Here is a 21,820-nt window from a genome sequence, read left to right on the forward strand (position 1 = left end):
CCTTTTATATATATATATATAAACAGTATGTATGTATATGTATAATGCGAATTTGAAGGAGGAAGCTATATATATATGTACTGTATATGTATACATATACATATATATACATCATCTAATTTTAATTTTCATTGAAATATATTCTCTTCATATATGTATATACATACGTATATAAAACTTTTATTTAACATAAATACATACATTTCCAAGGTTTCACTCCCTGTACTATATATATATATATATGTAGTTTTTGCACAGAAAATATGTATACATATACAGTGTGTATGTATATACATAGTTTGTTTGAAGGAGGAAGCCATGTAAAATATATCTGTACTGTATGTGTGTGTGTGTGTGTGTACATATACTGTATATATAGTATGTGTGAAATGGACATTGTAAAAGTTATGAATTTTAAAATTATATATGCAGTATATAACACAACAGTATACAGATAGAGAGAGAGAGAGAGAGACTGTGTGTGTGTGTGTGTGTGTGAGTCTGCGCTGGTTGCTCTGGCAACAGCTGAATTCCAGGAAGAAGCAAAACAAAAGCTTATTCTACTGTCGGAATGAAACCTAGAGAACAGCCGGGAAAGTCAGACCTCCTCTGATCAGGGGGTGTTTGTGTCCCTCAGCCTCGCTCTTCTCCTCGGTTTCTGTTCTCAGTAAACCAAACCTCCTTCGACGGAAAGATAAAGTGAAACTCTAGAAGAAGTTAGCGGAGGCGGGACTCACTGGGTGTTTATCCTCCATCCAGAAACTCCATCATTCCACGACGGTGAGCTCGGCTTCTTCTCTTTATCATCATTATTATCATTATTATAAACTCACTTTCTAATATACTCACAGATGGCTGAAGCCGTGGTTTTTTTCGACTTGGAGACGACCGGACTTGGTAAGCGAGCGCCATTCACTTTATAATATAACTTTGACACTTTATATTTTATTTATATTTTATTTGTATTTCTTATTCTCCCTCCTTCCTACTATTATCTATTATTGTTACGTTTTATTTGAAACTCTGGCACAACAATTTCCTTCGGGATAAATAAAGTTGTTCTTATTCTTATTAAAAGACTGATGTTGCAGCCTTTTTTTTAATTTGTGAAAATAAAATCGAAAGCAAGGTTTGTTTGAACACTTGAGACTAATGTGTAATAACGGTTGTGCAATATTTTTTTTTTTTTTTACTTTCCGACCGTTATGGGCCATATGGGCTTTTTTTTAATTATTTATTTAGTTTTTTTTTTTTTTTTTTTTTTTTAACTTCATCATGCAGGGGATTTTAAGTGATAAGAGTGGGGAAAAAAAGGATAAAATTTTTATATCATATTCATATGCGTCATAGAATTATATAAATAAAATATAACACGCTTTCGTTGATAAAGATTTGTTTTTACAGGAAATTGTAGATCTGATGTTTTGCATGTATCGCTAACTTTTTTGATTATCATCACCAATCGGAAATAAGCCGTTCTCCTTCTCGCCGCCGTCAGATGACGACTGCGAGATCATCCAGGTGTCGGCCGTGTACGGCAGGAGAACCTTCAACGCCTTTGTCCTCCCACGCTGTCCCATCACGCCCAGCGCCAGTCGGGTCAACCATTTCACCGTGATGAACGGGTGGTTGTATCACCGCGGGGAACCGGTGGAGACCGTGACGCTGTACGGGGCTCTGCAGGGTCTGATCGACTTCCTGGACGCCATCCCCCGCGACGTCTGGCTGGCGGCTCACAACGCCAAGTCCTTCGACAAGCCGGTGCTGGAGAGAGCGCTGGAAAGCTGCTCCCTGCAGGACCCTTTCAGAACCAAGGTGACGGGTTTTGTCGACACCTTGCTGCTGGCTAAGAGGCTGTACCCGCAACTAGAGAGTTACCGCCAAGAGGAATTGGTCGCGCTATTCCTGAACGAGAGCTACGACGCCCACAACGCCATAGAGGACGCCAGAATTCTGCAGAAACTCTGCAACAGCTGGAGGCCTACCAGAGACGACCTGGTAGCGTGTTGTGGCGCGTGTGACCTCTAGCAGTCTGCGTGCAGCCGCCTTCCACGTCTGGTGTAAAATGACCTGAAAGAAGTTAGTGACAAAAAAGTGAAAATTGAGAAATTGGGGGGAAATTCCAAACAATCAAACGTTAATTGCCAATTAAAATGAAATATAGGAGAATTTGCCTAAATATTTGTTACAACGCAGCTAAATGTCATGCTGTGTGCCGGAAGGAAAATAAATTAAAAAAATGAAATAAAAAAATAAAAGAAAAATGGCCGACAAGGAATTCGAGTAAAGGGGATCTTTCAAAAATATGGTGGACTTTTTATTAGAAACTCTCATTTGCATTAGAAAAAACAAGATGTATACCCAACAAATAAAAATCTTTTTAAATCCTTTCAACAGTTTTTCTTGTCCCCATTTAAAAAAAAAAAAAAAAAAAAACACATTCGGACACGTTTTAATTTTATGATATCAGAAATGGATTTACATGTTGTTATGGCGAGACGTGCCAGGCGTGTAAAATAACCTGAAATAAATTTAAAAAAAAAAATGACAAGTTAGAAAATAAACGTTAGTCAGCAATTTGAATAAAATCTCCTTCATAAATGCAGGAATTCAGCTTATTATTCAGAAAGACGTTGCCAGAGAACACGTTTTGTGGCGAAAGGAAGTGAGCGGAGGTCACGTTAGGGGAAGATACACCACTTTACCCCTAAAAATAAAAAAACAAATAAATAAAAAACAGGAAGAAAGACTAGTTATTGTGAAATGATTTTATAATTACAAAATATGACGACAAAATATAGGGCAATCTCCTAAAAAGGGTCTGATGTGATGAGGACTCATTCAAAAATAAAGGGGAAATGTCAATGTTTTTTAAGAAATTTGTTACTGCATTTGAAAGTGGAAAAACGAAACATGAGGAATTAATAAATTGAAAAAACACATGGGTTTTTTCCGAAGTTCCTCCCGCCGTTCATCGGAGATTTAATCAGATGAAGGAACGAGAGGGTGAACCGTTGTTTGGCGCTTCGGTTGTTCACCTCAAATCCAAAAGACAGGAAAACAAATTAACAAATTTAAAAAAAAAAACAAAAAAAAAAACAGCAATAATCAGCAAAAAAAAACTTTGCGTGCTTTTTTTAATTTGAAAATGATTTTGTCATCACCATACAAAGTGAGCTAATGTTCAAACAATAAAATTCTTTTTTAATCCTGAAAATGTGTTTTTTCTCTTTTTTCTCTTTCTTTTTTTTTTAACGCAACACATTCCAGATTCTGTCACATTTTAATTTTATTATCTTCCAGATGGGTTTACATACTGAAATTCTCTAAGAGTTTGTGACGTTTCTTCGTTCTCTTGAATCGCTTTGTTTTGTTTTGTTTTTTTCGTGGAGCAAATCGCCAGTCAACAATAACTAGCATACTTTCATCCTTCATTTTTGTTTATAAGAGTTTATAAGAATTGAGAATTGGTATATTTCTGATTCCTTACGCGCTATTTGATCTATACTTAGCAAAATTAAGGTAAAATCTTGACCGCGAGGATAACGCGTCTATTCTACAGTCAACTTTATTGTCTATTCTGTCATATATTTCACACATACGGAGGGTTGAAATAGTACAAAAAAATTATAAATTATATATCACAAACAACAAGTTATGATGAGGTTAAGGTGAAAACCAAGAAAAAGTGAAGGTGCAAGTGCAAGAGTCCCCCCTCTGGATCAAAGTATTCCGAGTGCGAGACATTCATATCAAAAATCGGTGACAAAAAATAGAGAATAGAAAGAAAAACGAGGTAGAACTGCTGAAAACCATATTGTAGCGAGTCACAATGGGAATGTGTTAATGGGAATTTTGTGGGTGTGGTTTGGAGTGCAGTGAATTCTGTTTTTTTATTTTTGTTTACCTTTTTTGTTTACAGTCAGTTATATTGCAGGCTCGTGTGGCGTGGATGTGGCAAACAGTTTTTGCCTATTAAACAGACTTTTTTACCATCACCTGCGTGTTTCCCTGACTAAATCACTACAATATTATATATATGAATATATATAACAAGGCTAATCAGCTTTTAGAAACCTTTTGTCTATGCTAACCTGAAGGATTCTTCAAAGATATGTATTTCTCAGACCCTGCAGCCATGCAGGACATGGACACTTTATAGTTTATAGTTTATTTTTATTTCTAATTCTGCCTTTTTCTTTTTATTATCTATTACTGTTATATTTTCTGTAACTCTGGCACAACAATTTCCTTCGGGATTAATAAAGTTGTTCTTATCTTATCTTATCTTATCTTATCTTATATCAAAAATATATGTACAGAATAAATAGTATGTCAATATAAAAGTCAAATTAGGAATAGTACGGTTTTTTAGTTTAATATATATTTATGGTTATTTTTGTTATTACAAATCTTTTTTTTTTTTTTTTCATTAAATGTAATTCTTGCTGGTTCTTTGTTTCCATGTATCTCTTTATTTTCGTAAAAACTCAGCTTACCAAAAAAAAAAAAAAAAAAAAAAAAAAAAAAGAACCACACCCGGAGTCAGAAAGGAATTGTGAAGACCTAATATTAACATTTCTACCAGTCAGTATCTGAATGAAGACAGAAATTATTCAGCGATTATCCAATGTGACATTACTTTTTGAATAGTTTATTGAAATATTAACGCACTCTTTTTTTATTCCCCAGATCTCCCTGTAACTATCATGGCCCACAAGTGTCAAATATGATCATCAACTAAAGCCTGGTGTAACTGCCAGCAAATGATTGCAAATTTTAAATCCAAGGAAGACCACGAGGCGGATCACTAGCGGGCGATGGGAAGAAAAGGATCTGGACCAGCCGTCCGACAGGACGCGCTCCCCGGACGCCTGGCAGAGAAACACTCCGACCCCTGCACGCCATCTCTCAGCATTCTCTGCTATCATGATTCAGCTGTCTTGGTTCTTGGCCATCTGAGGGGGTGTCGTTGCACATTAGTCTTATCCAGAAATTCCAGTTTACTTCAAGAGCCCCTCCCGAGTGAGTCTACTTCCTGCACGTACTTGTTTCGATGACTGCTCATCTGGGTGTGATTACATATGTTATCCTGTTCATAACCATCTGTTTTTCACTAGCGTCTTCTTAGTTCAGCAATTTCCCAACCAGAAGCCTAACCTTCCGACCGGGCGACGGTGGAGAAGATTCTGACGACAGCCAGCCAGGTCTCTTAGGGCACAGGACTGGACAGAATGGACCAGCCTTCGGGTTCAAAAAACCTGGAACATCATGTGCACAGTGACCAGGATCGTGAGAAAGAAGATGATACAAGCGAGGAGATCGCTAACCAAATGGCCCAACTAAAGTTGGATGGACAAGCTGAGACCCCGACTATGTCTGAGGTCTTGGTTTATTTCGACTTGGAGACGACCGGATTAGGTAAGTGACCGCCGTTGAAACGCGGTCATTGCAATTTGTTGTTCAAAGCATGTATTTAATGTCTCTGAATAACAAATAAGCTGTGAGGGGCCAAAATAAAAAACAGAGGTTTATTATCCCACGCCGAGTTAAAAAAGACGAAACACCTGCGGAGATAGGCCTTCACTGAGCTTTTTTTTTTTGCTTTAAATCACTAATGTGGAAAAATCTCCATCATTCTCCACTCGCTACCCTCAGAAAAAGACCGCGAGATCATCCAGGTGTCGGCCGTGCACGGCAAGAGAACCTTCAACGCCTTCGTCCTCCCACACCGTCCCATCAAGCCCAAGGCCAGTCAGGTCAACCATTTCACCGTGGTGGACGGGAAGTTGTGTCACCGCGGGAAACCGGTGGAGACCGTGACGCTGCACGAGGCTCTGCAGGGTCTGATCGACTTCCTGGACGCCATCCCTGCCGACGTCTGGCTGGCGGCTCACAACGCGAAACGCTTCGACAAGCCGTCGCTGGAGAGAGCGCTGGAAAGCTGCTCCCTCCAGGACCCTTTCAGAACCAAGGTGACGGCCTACGTCGATACCATGCTGCTGGCCAAGAGGCTGTACCCGGAACTAAAGAGTTACCGCCAGGAGAAATTGGTCAAGAAATTCCTGGATGAGAGCTACGACGCCCACAACGCCATAGAGGACGCCAGAATTCTGCAGAAACTTTGCAACAGCTGGAGGCCTACCAGAGACGACCTGGTAGCGTGTCACGTGTGACCTCTAGCAGTCTGCGTGCAGCCGCCTTCCACGTCTGGTGTAAAATGACCTGAAAGAAGTTCGTGACAAAAACAAATGATTACAAGTTAGAAAACTGGGGGGAAATTCCAAACATTCAAACGTTAATTGCCAATTAGAATGAAATATAGAAGAATATGCCTAAATATTTGTTACATCGCAGCTAAATGTCATGCTGTGTGCCGGAAGGACAATAAATAAAAAAATGAAATAAAAAATAAAAGAAAAATGGCCAACAAGGAATTCGAGTAAAGGGGATCTTTCAAAAATATGGTGGACTTTTTATTAGAAATTCTTATTTGCATTAGAAAAAAACAAGATGTATACCCAACAAATAAGAATCTTTTTAAATCGTTTCAACAGGTTTTTCTTGTCCCCATTTAAAAAAAAAAAAAAAAAAAACACTTTCTGACACATTTTAATTTTATGATCTCAGAAATGGGTTTACATGTTGTTTTGGAGAGACGTGCCACTAGAAGGCACTCCAAGACAGGTAGTCAATCCTTTATCAGAGCCCTTTAAGTTTCCATACTTAAATTTAATAATTTCAAAGCATAAGAATCATAAGGAACATTATTTTACATAAAATACTTGTTTCCAAAGCACCTTAGAATATTCTCGAAGCGGTTACACAGAAGTGACAGTGCATAAAGAATGTAATGATGATTTCAATGTGAATTTAAATTATCCTAAAACTCCCGAGATAATTATTTCATAAAACCTTATCTGTTTATTATTATTATTATTATTATTATTATTATCATTATTATTATTAGCCTATTCGCTGACGGTGATCCGATTAGATGCAGTACCACTGTTTCACCAGCAGATGACGCCATCGTGACCAGGATTTCGTCGCTTGCGGAAAGAAGAAGAAATGAAATGTTTCACAGCTGTTCAAAATGAGGGAGGGAATTTTCCGGGTGCCTGGAATTATCGAAGTTTATCGTCTGTTTTATTTTTTAAAGCATACCTGAGTGGAAAAAGAAACTGTCAGGTATTGGGCTACCTCCGGTCCGTGAGTCGCGGCCGTCATGTTGACGTCGAAGGAGGCGGACCGCTCGCTCTCGCTGGTTTTCTTCGATTTAGAAACAACCGGACTTGGTAAGATTCGTATCCCTGACGTTTCTAAATGTAGACGTTTTGTGACAGTCTTCGTTTTTATTCAGCCGTTTTACTCTGAGTCCTTTTTTTGAGGAGTAAATGGTGGATAAAAGAATAAAAAGCACCCCCCCCCCCAAAACTTTATAACTTTCAAATCACGTGATTGGCCTTCGAACTCTCATCGCGAGAGTTAGAGTTCTCGCGCGAATTCCATCCCTCGTTATTATTGCTGTAGCTGCGAGGTCTCTTAAAATTATGATATGCTACATTTCTAATTCCCTCCGTGTTATTAATTTGATAAAATGTAAAATATAGACATAGACATTCTTATCAAATATGTCAAAAGTACTCAGAGAATAGAAAGGAAAACATGTAAGAAGTTTACCAAGATTACCAAGTTAATCAGCTTTTAGAAACCCTTTTCTCCCACCTGAGGGAATTTTATAATATTTATTTCTTATTAAATATTTTAAATTTGTTGATGGACCCTGCAGCCATGCTGGGTAAGCACAAGGAAAAAGAAGGCACATTGAAAGCATACACAAGAGTATGTAATGGTAAAACAGTTCAAATTACAAAGAGGTACACAAGTGTGTGGGTGAGTTTGTATTATTATTAGTTTTGTTATAGCTATTTTAAAATTTTTTCTACTAAAGATAATTACTGGCTGATTCTTTGCTTCATGTAACTCTTTATTTTCCAGTAAACAGTTAGCCAAAAAAAAGCCAGAGAAGCACCACAGAAAGGACAGTTCGACATGTCAGTATCTGAATGAAGACAAACAAATTATGCATGCAACATAGCATATCAATGATCCAATATAATATTACATTTTAAATAGACAGTGTATTGAAACATGGACTCGTACATTTTTGGAGCTCTTTTGGAAGTAATTGCTGACAAGTATCAGCTGCATTGAGAAATGTTTGGCATCCTCAGGCCAGCAGTGTGAGATCATCCAACTGGCCGCAGTCAGCGGAGGTCACTCCCTCAACCTCTACATCATCCCTCGGGGTCGAATGCAGCGAGGAGCCGCCAAAGTCACCGGCTTCAGGGTCCACAGACAGAGGCTATACCTTCGACATCGACCTGTCCTCACTAACTCTCTCCGAGAAGTCCTGGTGTCCTTCGTCGCTTTCCTTGAAATGCTCGGTCGTCCGCTCCTTGTGGGCCACAACGTCCGTCGCTTCGACTGCCGACTCCTGGCGCGAGATCTGGACGCGCTGGAGCTCAGAGACAAGTTCGAGGCCGCGGTGACGGGCTTCGTCGACACGCTGCCCTTGGCCAGGGAGATGCTGAAGGACCGTTGCATCCAGAGCTTCAGACAGGAAAACCTGGTGAAGGAACTGCTGGGTATGAGCTACAAGGCCCATGACGCTTTGGAGGATGTGCGGGCTCTGCAGACGCTGTACAACGTCCTTCAACCTGCACCGGCGTTGATAAAACGGCACATGTTCACGCTGAACATCATTAGAACACAAGCCGCGACCACAGCCAGCTGTCAGACTCCTGCGCAGCAGCAGCCTCTCTGGCAGCGCTTCAAACAGGTGGTTAAGGTCACAGAAGGTCAAGTGGAGGAAGAGCAGCAAACGTGACAGAGGAAAAAGGCATGACCTGCTGGTTCCAAAATAAGCCATTTTCCTTCAGAAATTAAGGGAATATAAATAAAGATGGATCAACAGATTTGTCAGCCCTCCAACCCTTCACAGCTGGCGATTGTAATTTTGCAGTAACCATTTTCAAGTTTGTTCTTTTTGGGGGAGAGAAAAAGAAAAATAACCCAATCGGGTTCTTCTCTAAAATCTTGAAGCATTACAAAACGACAATTGTTGAGTACTTGATACAATTCTATCCATTATTATTAATCCAAAAGCCATTTTCATTCAGGATATAACTGTAATTGAAATGTAAGTTACTGAGGAATTTATTCCATCTTGACCGGACATGTTTCATTCCACGCTGTATGATTGAAATATGATCGAAGTAAATCCAACAAATGCATTGATTTTCAAATGATCTCAAGTTTTTTAAAAATTTTTTATATTTCACAGCTCAAGATGGCTGCATAGATAAGCTAAGATAAACTTTTTTGATCTTCATTTTGTCACAGCAGCGTAACAGTTAAAGTGTCAAAAAATAAATATGAATTTAAATATAATAAATAGAAGACAGAAAACAGCAAAGACATCCATGAATGAATGACAGCAGGGAGACCAACAACATCATTATGGATTAGAATGGGCAACAAATAGGTTTCACAATAGCTTTAGAAAGTAGCATCTTTGCAAATTACACCTATTTTACCAAACAAATTATTTTTATGGTGCAAAATATTCAAATGATATATATATTTGTATCAATATGGAGGTATTTCCCCCGTGTGGCGTTCAAGTGCCGGGGCCGTGACGTCAGCGGCCGCCCGACATCAGGAACGTCGCAGCCATGGAGGAAGTGAAAGGTGAGCGACATTTCTTTGCCTCTTCTCTTCTTATATTTCGTCTCTCCTGCCGACGATAAGTGTCTTTCCCGGCCGACGTAACGATGCCGCCGCCGCCACCGGGCTGTGCTTTTCGCCCGGCCCGGTAACGGAGAACTGGGATAAAAAACAATAACGGACCCGCCGCTAGCTTCCCGCTAGCCTAGCATCGCCGCTAACGGAGAACGACGGCGGCGGTGTTTCCTTGCTAGGGGGCAACGCCGGTCATATTAGCATAATAAATAAAATTACAGCTGGAGTTAGCTTGGCACTCGTCTTATAAATGATTGTCTTTATTTTCTTTTTCAAATGTATATATTTTTATTTACACGAAGAAGCGAGGAGCTGTTATTTTACTCAAATTAACTCTTTGCCCTGAACGCATCGCCGAACCAGCTTGCGGTACGTGTCAGCCGGCACACCTGCTTCTCTTCTGTGAAATAATAATTATAATGGTAATAAAAATAAACTACCATGGAGAATAACCTCACTCTAGCCAGACAGAATTGTCTCTCATTTACGTTTATATTCATATTTATTGATATTGTCATTGTTCCGCTGCTGTGACAAAATAATTTACCCTGTGCGGATCAATAAAGTACTATCAAGTCATCTCACATTACGTGCTTTATTATAAATGCATCACTGATTAAAATACACTTCACTGAATGTTTTGTAAGAAAATAAAAAATAAAAACAGTTTTTTTTTTGTTTTTGTTTTTTTAATTTACCTTTAATATGCTATTTAAATTAAATTTTTTGTGGCTGATATTTCACTTGGGAACCTCCTGCGGCATTATTCCGTTCAAATTTCAAGCCAGTGTCTTATTATATGAACACAGATTTTGCTTATAATGTTTAACGTTCCGGGTTTCAGGTCATCTTGTCCCATTTTTAAAATGTTTCCGCAATACAGTATCCAATGAATATATAGATAACCACTATGAAAGTTACAAAACAAGGTTCCTTTTGCATACTCAAGTGGGGTTCCATCAAATTTAAAAAGTATTTAATATGAATACAAATTGATTCATTTATTTATTATCTACTCTACCACTCATTCTGCACTTTGGTTCGCAGGGATGCTGGAGCCTATCCCAGCTGTCCCTAGATTTCATATATTTATACACATGTAAATATAAAAGAAAAAATGTTTAAAAATTCTAATTATTGCCCCCTTTTTTTCTAGTGTTTCCCCTGAGCTGTGCCGTGCAGAACTATGCGTGGGGGAAGCCGGGGCTGAGCAGCGAGGTGGCCAAGCTGGTGGTCGGGGGAGACCCGCTGGCCGCCGTGCAGGAGGGCAAACCTTACGCAGAGGTGAAAAGCCTGGAAAAGTCTGTAAAATAAAATTAAAAAAAAAAAAAAGTTTCAAACCTGAAAACGTGAACGATGTCGATGAGTCAATGTGAAGAGAAAGGCGTGGATTCAAATGAAGGATGTTGAAAATGATTAGAATTACTGGATGATGCTTTGAAAATAAAGTAAATGGCGTCTTCAGGCGGATAATTCACTCAACATCACGACTCAATCACCTGTAAGATTTACTTATTGATATATTTTTTAATCATCAGGAACATTTAATCCAATACACCGGGAAATGTCTTGAGATTTGAAAAGGAATGAAGTTAAAATCAGACGGTACAGAAAAAATATGGCAGGGAATGCCAGTCCTTATATGTATGATATAAACTGGAAAAATAAGGCGAATATCAGTGAATATTATTGTTCTGCCACCTGTGAAAATATGTATAAATGGTTCTGGGTGCCTTGGTTGAGATAAAGTTTTGTAACTGCAAGATAAAGTGGATCTTGCGAAACATGTCCACAAAGCCCCCGTGCCTTTTTCTTTATTTAGCCACGGCTTCTCCGCCGCGCAGTCTCAGTCGTGAAGGCCGTGAAGGTCGTGGAGGTCGCTCCGTGGCGCTCATTGCAGCGGTGACATTTTCACCCGCCCCCGAGCCCCGGTCACATGACCTGTCGCGGCTGCTTGTGTTTACTCTCACAAAGAGGTGAAACAATCCAAATTGTTTTTTAAACAATACCCCATGTGTGATATTTGGCGTGGTGGGCATTCATTAAATCACTCCTCCATTCTGCTATCAGAATGAGAATCAGAATACTTTATGGATCCTCGAGGGGGAAATCGTTTTTTTTTTTTTAAAGCAGCTCCTGCAACAGAGTCAAGTGGGGAAGAATCAGAATAGAACTCTGTATAAAAACAACATTAAAAGAACAGTTAAGATTGACAGAAAAAAATAAAAATAAGGTCCAAGGTATGTTAAGTATATGTAATGTATACACATGTGTATTTTCAAGTATATGTATATGATTACATGTAGTCATTTGGTGTATAAATAGGGCTTGTTGTGCAGTAAAAGATTTATTGCTCAGAAGACCATGGAACTATTTCATATACGGAGAATTATTGCACATGTCGACTCCACCGACAGCCGGCTGACGCCGACTGTCTGACACTCAGAGTGAGGAGTCCTACAGTCTGATGGCTGCCGGCAGGAATGATTTCCTTTGGCGCTCGGTGGTGCTGGTGCATCGTGGCGGGATCAGTCCTGAACTGAAAGAACTCCTGTACCTGAGCAGCATGACGTGGAGTCAGTTGGTCACAGCGTCCACGATGACCTTCACCTTGTGAAGCATTCTCTGATCTGACGCCGACGTCAGAGGGTCCGGCTTCACTCCCACAACATCACTGGCCTTGCGAATCAGCCTGTTCGGTTTATCGGGGTCCGCCATCCTCAGCCTGCTGCCCCAGGACACCACAGCACAGAAGATAGCCACAGAACATTTGACCGCAGTCTTCTCAGTCCTGAATACTTGTACTCAACCACAATGTCATCAACCACTGACAACAGGGGTCACCGGCTCCTTGGTCCATCTAAAGTCCACCACAAGTTCCTTCGTCTTTGCCACATTGAGGTGTAGATGGTTCAGCTCACACAAAGTTGTCCACATGTGATGCTGCTAAAAATCAGCCCTAAAAGTTTTTCTTCTTGCTCTTCTCCCTCCCAAAGCTGTGGATGGGCGCCCACCCCAAGGGAGACGCCCGGATAAAGGACAACCGGATCGCTCAGACCACGCTGGGCCAGTGGATCGCCCACTTCCCCGCCTGCCTGGGGTCAAAGGTCAAAGACAGCTTCCAGGGCCAGCTGCCATTCCTGTTTAAAGTGCTGTCTGTAAACACAGCTTTGTCCATACAGGCTCATCCGAACAGAGTGAGTCACACACACACACACACACACATGTCTGAGGCCGAGTAACCCCACCCCTGCTCCTCTGCCCTTCTTGCGGTCAGGAGTTAGCAGCTCAGCTCCACGCTCAGTTCCCGGAGCATTATCCCGACAGCAACCACAAGCCCGAGATGGCCATCGCTCTCACCCGCTTCCAGGGCCTGTGTGGCTTCAGACCAGTGGACCAGATCCTGGGGTTCCTCAAAGGTTTGTTTGTTTGTTTGTTAGTTTAGAAGTTTATTAGGACAGTGTACAAACACATTAAGCACAGAGGCAGAGATGTTTGTACCAGATTATAGCTCATAGCTAATTTCCATCTGTAGTCCTGGATAATACAAATATAAAACTGTATAAAATAGACAATATATATAAAATATACAGATAGGCAGTAAAATAACTATACACTATATAAACAGGCAATAAAATATGTATTTTGCAAGTTGAAAGTGCTATTGTTGTGACAGATAGGTCAGTCCGCGAGTTTTTAAAGGTTTGGTAGGACAACGCGCAGCGCAACCTCGACTTATCAGGTAGCCCAGTGAAAAGCATTGGTTTGTGTTGACTTGTCCATGAAGAGATGGGGAAGTTGTTGTCGGTGAGATACCACGACCGAGAGCAGGATTTGGTGCAGGAGACGGCAGGAACGTTGACGGACCAGGAGTCGGAAGAATCATTGAAAGCCGGTCGGGGAGGGTTTGATGCTTTTAAAAAGAGGAGCAACGTCACTCTGTCATGAAATGAAGTTTAGCAACTTTGTCGCAAAGTGTGCGTGTTACATTTAGCAACACATGTAGCATGTCTGTGGAGGTTCTCAGTCGTCCAGGTCATGGGGAATTCTTGTCGAAATCAAATGAAGAAATTCAAGTCCAGTTGCCACGACGAGAAGATTTCGACAACAGGCGGTAGCATTAGGTGGGTAGCCAGTAAGTGAAGTTAAGCGATAGAGCATTAAGTGAAAAACCTTCAACCTCCTCGACCCTTATGCCCCACCACCGCCAGCATCTTTGTCCGATCTTCAAGATAGAGAACCAGTTTATTTTCTTTCATTCTATTTTATTTTGTAGTGTTATTTTTTTTTTTACTCACTGTTATTTTTCTTATTTGAAACCGCCAAACAAAACCAGCGGGCTGGAACGCATCAGTAGCGTTTCGATCCATTTTAATGGGGAACTTTAATTTATTTTACGAGCAAATTGAGTCACGAGCTCAGTCAGAGAACCAATTAAACAGGTAAGTCATGACATCACTGGACTGATTTGCTGCGAAACTTTGGTCATCAGATGGTCAGATTAATGTTTGCGTCCTCCAGCCGTGCCCGAGTTCCGCGCCCTGGTGGGCAACGAGGCAGCGGAGGAGCTTCGGTGCAGCGCCGGAGACGCAGCGCGGACCCGGCAGGCGCTGAAGAAGTGCTTCACCCGGATGATGAACTGTGAGAAGAAGGTGTTTGTGGATCAGCTGAACATGCTGGTCAAGAGAGTGACCGAGGAAGGTGAGCGAACGCCGTTATAGATATTTGATATTTTAGCGCCTCGGCTGAGACGGAGTTGCTGGATGTGCAAATGTAATCTGAAAGGGATCACACTGGAGCCGGGGGGCCGCCGGATTTGGGGTGTTCTGATGTCACTGCAGTGTAACGGTCATTCTGTCAAAAAATTAAAAAGTTAAATGAATAAAAATCGAGACAGAATATAGTAAGACATCCAAGAATAAAAAGACAGCAGCGACAACAACATCAGGGATAATAATGGACAATGTAAAGGAGCAGTAGGGGTGAAAAATATACAACCAGAACTAAATGTCAATATAAATAGTGATAATAGCAATGACAAGAATAAAATAAATAGGCAAGATGCGTGCGGGCTGGGACCGTCAAGGATAAGAAAGACAGCAGAGTTTGGGCATGACATGTGAAGCAGCATAGATGCACCTCAGTATCATGTAAACTGAACAAAATGCAATTTCAATATTAAAATTTTTGTGCATTTTATTCAAACTTTAAAATCATTAATGATCACATTATTTGTGACCGACATTATTTGTACGTAATCATCTATACAAAATCAAACAAGAGGAAAAAGTGAGTTTCTAAATGCAATATTGATCAAAAATACTTATTACGGATACTTATTACGGATTGGCCGTACTGTATGTCAATCAAGCATGTCAACGCCGCAGTGGGGATGGATGACAAGCTAACAGCTATTTGTAATGACACACGATCTATCAACACTACTTGTACTGTAGTGTATTCTGCAACTCGTGGTTGAGTCATTTAAGAGTTAATTTAAGAGTAAGAGTTTATTTTGAAAGGCAGGGCTCCGCGATCGACCAGCAGATCGCGATCGACCTGTTGGGCGCCCCTGGTCTAGAGACTCCAAATTTCCCATTTGTGTGAATGAGAGAATATATTGTCGCATGTCTTTACGTGACCTGCGAATGGTTGTTTGTCCACAAATGATGTGTGAATGAGTGAGTGAATGCTTGGATGTCTCTGGATGTGGCCAGTCCAAGGTGAACCCTGCCTCTCGCGCCTCAGGATAAGCAGAATACATGATGATTGATGAATGAATGAATATTATTTATATACAAAGTATACAATTATTGCTGGTTTGTCAAAATAGGCACCAGCTACCTGCATTCAACAGCCCAAGTTTATCATCTGGAACGTGTCAGAAGGACAGAGATGCAAAACAGGTCGGCGATAGAGTTGTCAGAAGACGTGAAAAAAAAATCTCGACGCATGGATGTCAACATTTAGACCTTTTTAGAAGAGCTGGGATTTTGGGCAGTTTACCAGAAACATGGAAGAGGAAAAATAAAAACATCATCATCTGGGTGGATCCACGTGTGTTTTAGGAGCGGCAGGGAAGGACACATCCGGCAGCAACGGCGACCTGCTGCTCCGCCTCCACTCCCAGTACCCCGGGGACATCGGCTGCTTCTCCATCTACTTCCTCAACCACGTGGCCCTGGACCCGGACCAGGCCATGTTCCTCGGGGCCAACGAGCCTCACGCCTACCTGCACGGAGGTCAGTTCGGTTCGCCCTCCCGCCGGACGAGCGCGAAGAACCGTGGACCCGGTTTAGGAACGTAAAGTACGCCGAGAGTAGTTTGATTATTCCAAAATCTCAAAATCTCCGCATGGGTGAGAGTTAGCACACAGATAGCGGACTCCTTTTTTGAGTTATTTTTGTAAAAAAAAAGTAATTCTGGTGATTTAATTAAATTCATTACAGGTTAATGATCAGGGGGAGAACCAGAAAAAAAAAGAAAATAATTCACTTGAACCAAAACTGAGAACCAGTTGCGGTCTTACCTTATTTGTATATGAAGTCCAAATACCCGTCCTTCTCCACAAAAAGCTCAGATACTGTGTTGTAAAAATCCTCCTTATTTTTGATTTATTATTCTATATCGCTGAAAGGTAGATACATACACCCGCCATATCACGTGCGCCCCCTTCAGGTGCGGCGCAATAACGGCCGCCTCACCTCGTGACTGTTCTTTACGGTTTATCTGAGCCATGACAATAAATCTGTCGCTCACGTTCATGAAAGACATCGCACTGGGTGTTGAAGGTCTTGGTGTTTCTAATAATATGACAAATCTTTCTACAAACATTATATCGCTGACATGCTGTGAAACACAAACGAGCAGCGCCACGCGGCCCAGTTTGATAGGGACCGCACATGCAGAGGTGAGGCTCGGCTTGCCGCTGCCTCACCTCGCATTGCTACCGTGTATTAGATCAGGGAAATGCCTGGATTTTGCGTTTTTTTTAAATGATGAAAATGATTGTTATCACGAAGAAAATACATTTAAAACACAGTTCAGTGGACAAATATTATTCATTTTAGGTTATCTTTATAGCTGTTTTTAAATTTTTCATGCTAAGAGGTGAGGCAAAGCATCACCTGCCTCCCATGACAGCTCGTCACCGCTTCATTAAAAAAATACTTAACAATGCGATGTTTGAAATTAGCGGCTAAGCGAGGCGTCGTCGTTCATGGGAAAGATATTCTCATCTCCTCACGCGACCGGTCCGCCTCTCTCAGATTGCATCGAGTGCATGGCGTGCTCCGACAACACCGTAAGGGCCGGCCTGACGCCCAAGTACATCGACGTCGGGACGCTGTGCGAGATGTTGAACTACAGCCCGGCTCCGGCCAGTGCCAAGATTTTCCCGTGTGTCCAAGACCCTCTGGACCCCTGCGTGTCCCTGTACGACCCCCCGGTGCCGGACTTCACCGTCATGAGGATACAGGTGAGCCGAGCTGGACGGACCTCCCGTGTCTTCTTAGTGCGACGGATTGAAAATTGAAGAGAGCCGTATTTCCCCGCAGGTCCCGGCCTCGATGAAGGAGTACACCGTGGCGCCGGTGGACAGCGCCAGCATCCTGCTGGTCATCGAGGGCGACGCCGTGGCGACGTGCGCCGCCGCGCTCTCCGACATGGCCCTGGGCCGCGGCACCGTCCTGTTCATCTCAGCCAACGAGAGCGTGCTCTTGCACGTCACTTCGCAGTCGGGGATGCGCATGTTCCGAGCCAGCTGCCTCCTCTAGGCATGCGCACGTGTGTGTGTGTGTTTGTGTGTGTGTGTGTGTGAAAGCCCATACTACCTGTTACTCTCCTCTCGTTGGCGGACAGAGGTTGGTGATTCACCATGCACTTTGTAGAAGGTAGTATGGAAAGTGGCTTTCGGACACCAACCGCTGACCTTCGTCTGTAACCCTCCCTCCCCCGACGCCTGCCGTACTAAAGTTAGCTCCTACCTGTAGCCGTGCACTTTCCAAATTGTCGCCAGTCGGGCGCTGTCATTTCATGAGACGACGGGAAACAGTCGTATTGATAATGAACTCTGGACCTCAGGTTTATATACTGTTTCTTATCAACACCACCCGGATACGGCAATAACCACACCTGATCCCACATTTGTCCGCTGAGTGCAAAGACGTGGAGGCCGCGGTCGACAGGAACTGCGTTCTTAGTATCAGGCTTCAATATTTAAAAAAAAAAAATCCTCGATTATCCTCGAATGGGGGCATTACTAACAACAGGGACGGGTCATTTTGGATAAAAACAGGGTTGTTTTTTTTTTTTTTTCTTTTAATTTAGAACCCAACCCTTTAAAAAAACAAACCTCTGTTGATAAACCGACTGTAACATCTGCTGCATGTATAACACCGATGTCCGCCACTGTTATCATTATCCGACAAAACAACCACAATGTCAACTTTCAGATGTTACTGTGCGCAAACATCGGCAATTGACGTTTGTTTTTTTTTATTTTTTATTTTTTTGTCATGTTGACAAAGCACCTTAAAGAAATAATGCAACGTCAACGTCAGTTGTGTCAATCCGTTACTTCCTACCTTCCGGTCAGGAAACTCTGACGCAACAAGCTGTTCAGATCTGATATCAGGAGTGTATTAGATATCGATCCGAAGGGTTTCGTGCTGATACATGTGTTAGCGGCGAATGACTTGGTCTGATGTTTTGTCACTTTGAGATATCCGTGCATGTTTGATTTAGCGTAGCGATACCGCTCGCGGTTTCCTCTCACCGCATGTCCGAGGGGGGCGAGGGGAGGTCGCCCGCCGCCATAGACCGATCCCATGAAGCACGAGGGAATGCACGTGGACCCAATAGAACTGCATCGTCGCCGCTGGTTCGAAAGCGTTCGAAAGCGTTCGAAAGCGTTGGTGGCGTCGGCGGCTCGGTTCTTCATACAACTAAATGCTGCATTATTCTGTTTTCTAGTGTCATGGCAGGGTACATGTTTTGTTTATAGCGATTCACCAGCACGTAGCATGACAGGAGCCGGGACTGAGGGAAGCCCGGCTTCCTTTACTTTTATCAGTCGATTACTTTTAAATGTCAGGGAAGGATCAGACTTGGGGGCGGAGTCACTAGGAAATACTCGTATTTGATTGGCACAGGTGATATGACTCGCAGGATCATTATTTTCCAACAGTGAAAATAATTGAAGAGCCGGGAGTACCGACAAACAATTCCCTGCACCAATAGCATTTCAGGGTTTATATAGATGTCAATAATGTAAGCGCTGTAATCATATTTCTTTTAAAATTGGATAATTTATGTCCTTACTGCCTGTTTATTTTAGCTGGATTAAGAAACTAACTGAAGCCAACAATGTAAGAACAAAACATTTTAATGTTTAAGAAGTACATTCTAGAGTTTTGAACATCCGTGATCAAGCTGCTATTGTGTCTTTAAGGTACACACACACACACACACACACACACACACACACACACACACACACACACACAAACAAACACAGGAAGGCTTTTTTTTTTTACCCAGATCGGTCACCAGCCATTCAGGGTCAAACTTACACAAAACTGTAAATAATTATAACAGTACATTTTTGGCACCAGTTTAAGTTTTTTGAATGTTACTGTTTTCTTTACTCGGCTAAAAGATGAATAACCAGACAGTGGCATAATGCTTATTATGAAAAAAAAGTATACATATAAGATTAATATACATATAAAATGATATGCAGAAGCTTATTACTTATGAATGAGTCTCCAACATTAGCTTTTAACATCATTAACATTTTTGAGGTGGATTAAAAATGAGAGTTAAAATTGTCTATCACTGTTACATTACTGGCCTCCACAGGGATTTACTTGTACTTTATTATTGTCCCTTCAAGGTTGACCTTTCTGTCGTCCTCTCGGCTCCAGCATGCCAGCGACGCCACTTTTTTTACCCGTAATGTCATAAAACCTCCGATTCCGTTCAGGGTCGGGCTTGGTTATGACTTTTCTCGTATTTTCTGAATATATAGAATGAAAGCTCTTTTGTTGCGTGAACGCCTCTTTATAGACCGACTCGAATGAATGATATCCGGAGGAAGACCTTTTCCCCCACTTCCTGATGTGTAATGCTGGAATCCCTTGCCCCTTTTTAATTGTTTGTCGTTGCTGATAGTGTTATATAATGCAGAAGAGTATTGATGTACATGTTCACTTTAAGATCCTCACATTTATTTAATTTATTTCTTAAGTTTTAGAATTCTGAAGCACAAACTTCTGTGTCGGTTACTGATTCTGCGAAGGCCCCGCTTTCCTTTTCACCAACTTCCTGGAAGCAGCCGAGGTACAAGTCAATGTTCACTTTGTGGTACACTTTTCATTTTAATTTTGACACTTCTTTTTTTTTTTCTTCACAAAATAATTTTGCACAGTTTCAGTTTTTTTTTTTGTCAAATTTGTGATCTGTTTGCAAAGGCATGGTTAGGATTGTGAACGTAGCATGGGCCTGCAGCGAACATGGCGATGTAAAAAATGGTTGAATAAAACCTCTGCCTGTTACTACACACTGCCTCCACCTCTTGATCGTAGTTCTCGATGAAAGTGTTACATGACAGATATGAATTTTTAGATAGCGTCCACATCAAATAATGCTGGTATTTTAGAGTCAATATCGATATTAAGGAGTTGAGAAATCCACCGCTAACAATGAGTTTTCTCTGCATGATTGAAAGTGTGATTGTTTACATAATATAAACACAATTCTGACAATCTTAAGGGGTTTTCCGCCTGCCTGGACACAAAGACTTTTGCAAAAATGAGCTCTAAAATGACTAAGCAGATATAAAAACAGAAGTCTGACAGTAGAAAAAGGTAGAAAGTGTGTATATATATATCTATATATGTATGTATAAACCTACCCAAAGCCTCTCAGTCACATGCAGACATACAACCATTCTCTCATTTACACTTCTGATCAATTTAGGGTCTTCAATTTAACTTTATTATTATTTTTTGTTAATTTCATTGTGGGAATGTGAAAAACGTCTGTTGGATTCCTCTGTATGTCCAGTACATGCAGAGAAATTGACAATAAAGCTGACTTTGACTTTACTGCTGCATGTTTTTGGACAATGGAGAACCTTCATGCTGTGAGATGGAAGCGTCACTGTGGCACCAAGAAATCACGTAAGGTGGCTTGAACACAAATCAAAAAGGTAAATACATTTGTGATAATTATGTCAATAAGCAAAAGACATAATACTATTGAGTTTGCATGTATCACATCATTTAAAACCTCTGCTGAATAGAATTTGATTTTCAGTCACCTCAGAAGAAACGTGGTTTATGAAAATGAAAAGCAGATTTATTTTGCATGTGAACCCTTAAATCTGAACAATCAACAGTGTGAGCGAAGCAAATAAATGATTTCGATTGAGATTCAACTTTATTGTCGTTTCACATGTAAGGATACGAAATAATGAAATGCAGTTAGCGTCTTATCCAAAGTGCATATGTACAGAATGTGTGGTATATACGGAATAAATGCTTTTTTTTTTTTTTTTTTTTACAGTGAGTGCAAGTATGTTGGACAATTTGATCCGTCTCAAATGGACCATAGTGTCTTTCTTTATTTCTAGTCAGTCTTTTAACGTTACAGGAGTCTTACATTTTCAATACAAATGCAAAGTTAAGATATTTACAACAATAACAACAATAATAATTATTATTAATAGTTGTGGTATTCTCACAAGGGCAGGGCTACACTGTTAGAGAATTTTTTTTAACCTTTATTGAACTCAAAGTATAAACAACCAAAAATATAAACAACAAACATGGCCATAAAGACTCTTATTTTGTTTATATTCAATTAATTGTAAGAGTAACAAGAGTAGTGCTGTGTGGAGAACAATCTATAATTTGAGAAGGAACCAGAAAAATAAGAAATGGCAAAGGGAATACAAAGTATCATTCACAAATCGGTATATTTTTCGGTTTGGGGATTTTTTTTTCCACAA

At 41.0% G+C, this 21,820-nt stretch overlaps 4 protein-coding genes across 5 annotated transcripts; all 4 read left to right on the forward strand.

Moving 5' to 3' along the window:
* Positions 1-382: 382 nt before the first annotated feature.
* Positions 383-2,466, forward strand: LOC147232336 (uncharacterized). The gene is made up of 3 exons (XM_086148753.1): positions 383-780; positions 852-897; positions 1,499-2,466. Exons 2-3 carry the CDS (start codon positions 852-854, stop codon positions 2,026-2,028), a joined length of 576 nt encoding a protein of 191 aa, XP_086004879.1. The 5' UTR covers positions 383-780; the 3' UTR covers positions 2,029-2,466.
* A 2,272-nt stretch (positions 2,467-4,738) lies between these two features.
* Positions 4,739-6,949, forward strand: LOC147232337 (uncharacterized). Of its 2 annotated transcripts, XM_086149127.1 has the most exons (3): positions 4,739-5,025; positions 5,121-5,421; positions 5,659-6,949. In XM_086149127.1, exons 2-3 carry the CDS (start codon positions 5,235-5,237, stop codon positions 6,174-6,176), a joined length of 705 nt encoding a protein of 234 aa, XP_086005253.1. In that variant the 5' UTR covers positions 4,739-5,025; positions 5,121-5,234; the 3' UTR covers positions 6,177-6,949. The 2 variants fall into 2 exon arrangements, with proteins under 2 accessions (XP_086005253.1, XP_086005254.1); XM_086149128.1 differs by lacking the exon at positions 4,739-5,025 and having other exon boundaries at positions 5,068-5,421.
* Positions 6,950-6,955: 6 nt separating this feature from the next.
* Positions 6,956-9,506, forward strand: LOC147232338 (uncharacterized). The gene is made up of 2 exons (XM_086149126.1): positions 6,956-7,298; positions 8,238-9,506. Exons 1-2 carry the CDS (start codon positions 7,229-7,231, stop codon positions 8,891-8,893), a joined length of 726 nt encoding a protein of 241 aa, XP_086005252.1. The 5' UTR covers positions 6,956-7,228; the 3' UTR covers positions 8,894-9,506.
* Positions 9,507-9,694: 188 nt separating this feature from the next.
* On the forward strand, positions 9,695-20,368 carry mpi (mannose phosphate isomerase). Its single transcript, XM_086149125.1, has 8 exons — positions 9,695-9,756; positions 10,964-11,091; positions 12,804-13,004; positions 13,085-13,226; positions 14,329-14,508; positions 15,876-16,049; positions 17,076-17,284; positions 17,364-20,368. Exons 1-8 carry the CDS (start codon positions 9,741-9,743, stop codon positions 17,580-17,582), a joined length of 1,269 nt encoding a protein of 422 aa, XP_086005251.1. The 5' UTR covers positions 9,695-9,740; the 3' UTR covers positions 17,583-20,368.
* Positions 20,369-21,820: the final 1,452 nt, after the last annotated feature.

The sequence above is a fragment of the Fistularia commersonii genome, chromosome 7 (genome assembly GCF_037954325.1).
Source record: "Fistularia commersonii isolate RoL2024-O1a breed Wild chromosome 7, RoL_Fcom_v1.0, whole genome shotgun sequence".
Taxonomy (NCBI): Eukaryota; Metazoa; Chordata; class Actinopteri; order Syngnathiformes; family Fistulariidae; genus Fistularia; species Fistularia commersonii.

Coding starts and splice junctions, on each gene's coding strand:
- LOC147232336 (XM_086148753.1), top strand. CDS start 852: ATGGCTGAAGCCGTGGTTTTTTTCGACTTGGAGACGACCGGACTTG. Junction 898..1,498: donor CTTGGAGACGACCGGACTTG/GTAAGCGAGCGC, acceptor CGCCGCCGTCAG/ATGACGACTGCGAGATCATC.
- LOC147232337 (XM_086149127.1), top strand. CDS start 5,235: ATGGACCAGCCTTCGGGTTCAAAAAACCTGGAACATCATGTGCACAGT. Junction 5,422..5,658: donor CTTGGAGACGACCGGATTAG/GTAAGTGACCGC, acceptor CGCTACCCTCAG/AAAAAGACCGCGAGATCATC.
- LOC147232338 (XM_086149126.1), top strand. CDS start 7,229: ATGTTGACGTCGAAGGAGGCGGACCGCTCGCTCTCGCTGGTTTTCTTC. Junction 7,299..8,237: donor TTTAGAAACAACCGGACTTG/GTAAGATTCGTA, acceptor TGGCATCCTCAG/GCCAGCAGTGTGAGATCATC.
- mpi (XM_086149125.1), top strand. Junction 11,092..12,803: donor AGGGCAAACCTTACGCAGAG/GTGAAAAGCCTG, acceptor TCCCTCCCAAAG/CTGTGGATGGGCGCCCACCC. Junction 13,227..14,328: donor GATCCTGGGGTTCCTCAAAG/GTTTGTTTGTTT, acceptor TGCGTCCTCCAG/CCGTGCCCGAGTTCCGCGCC.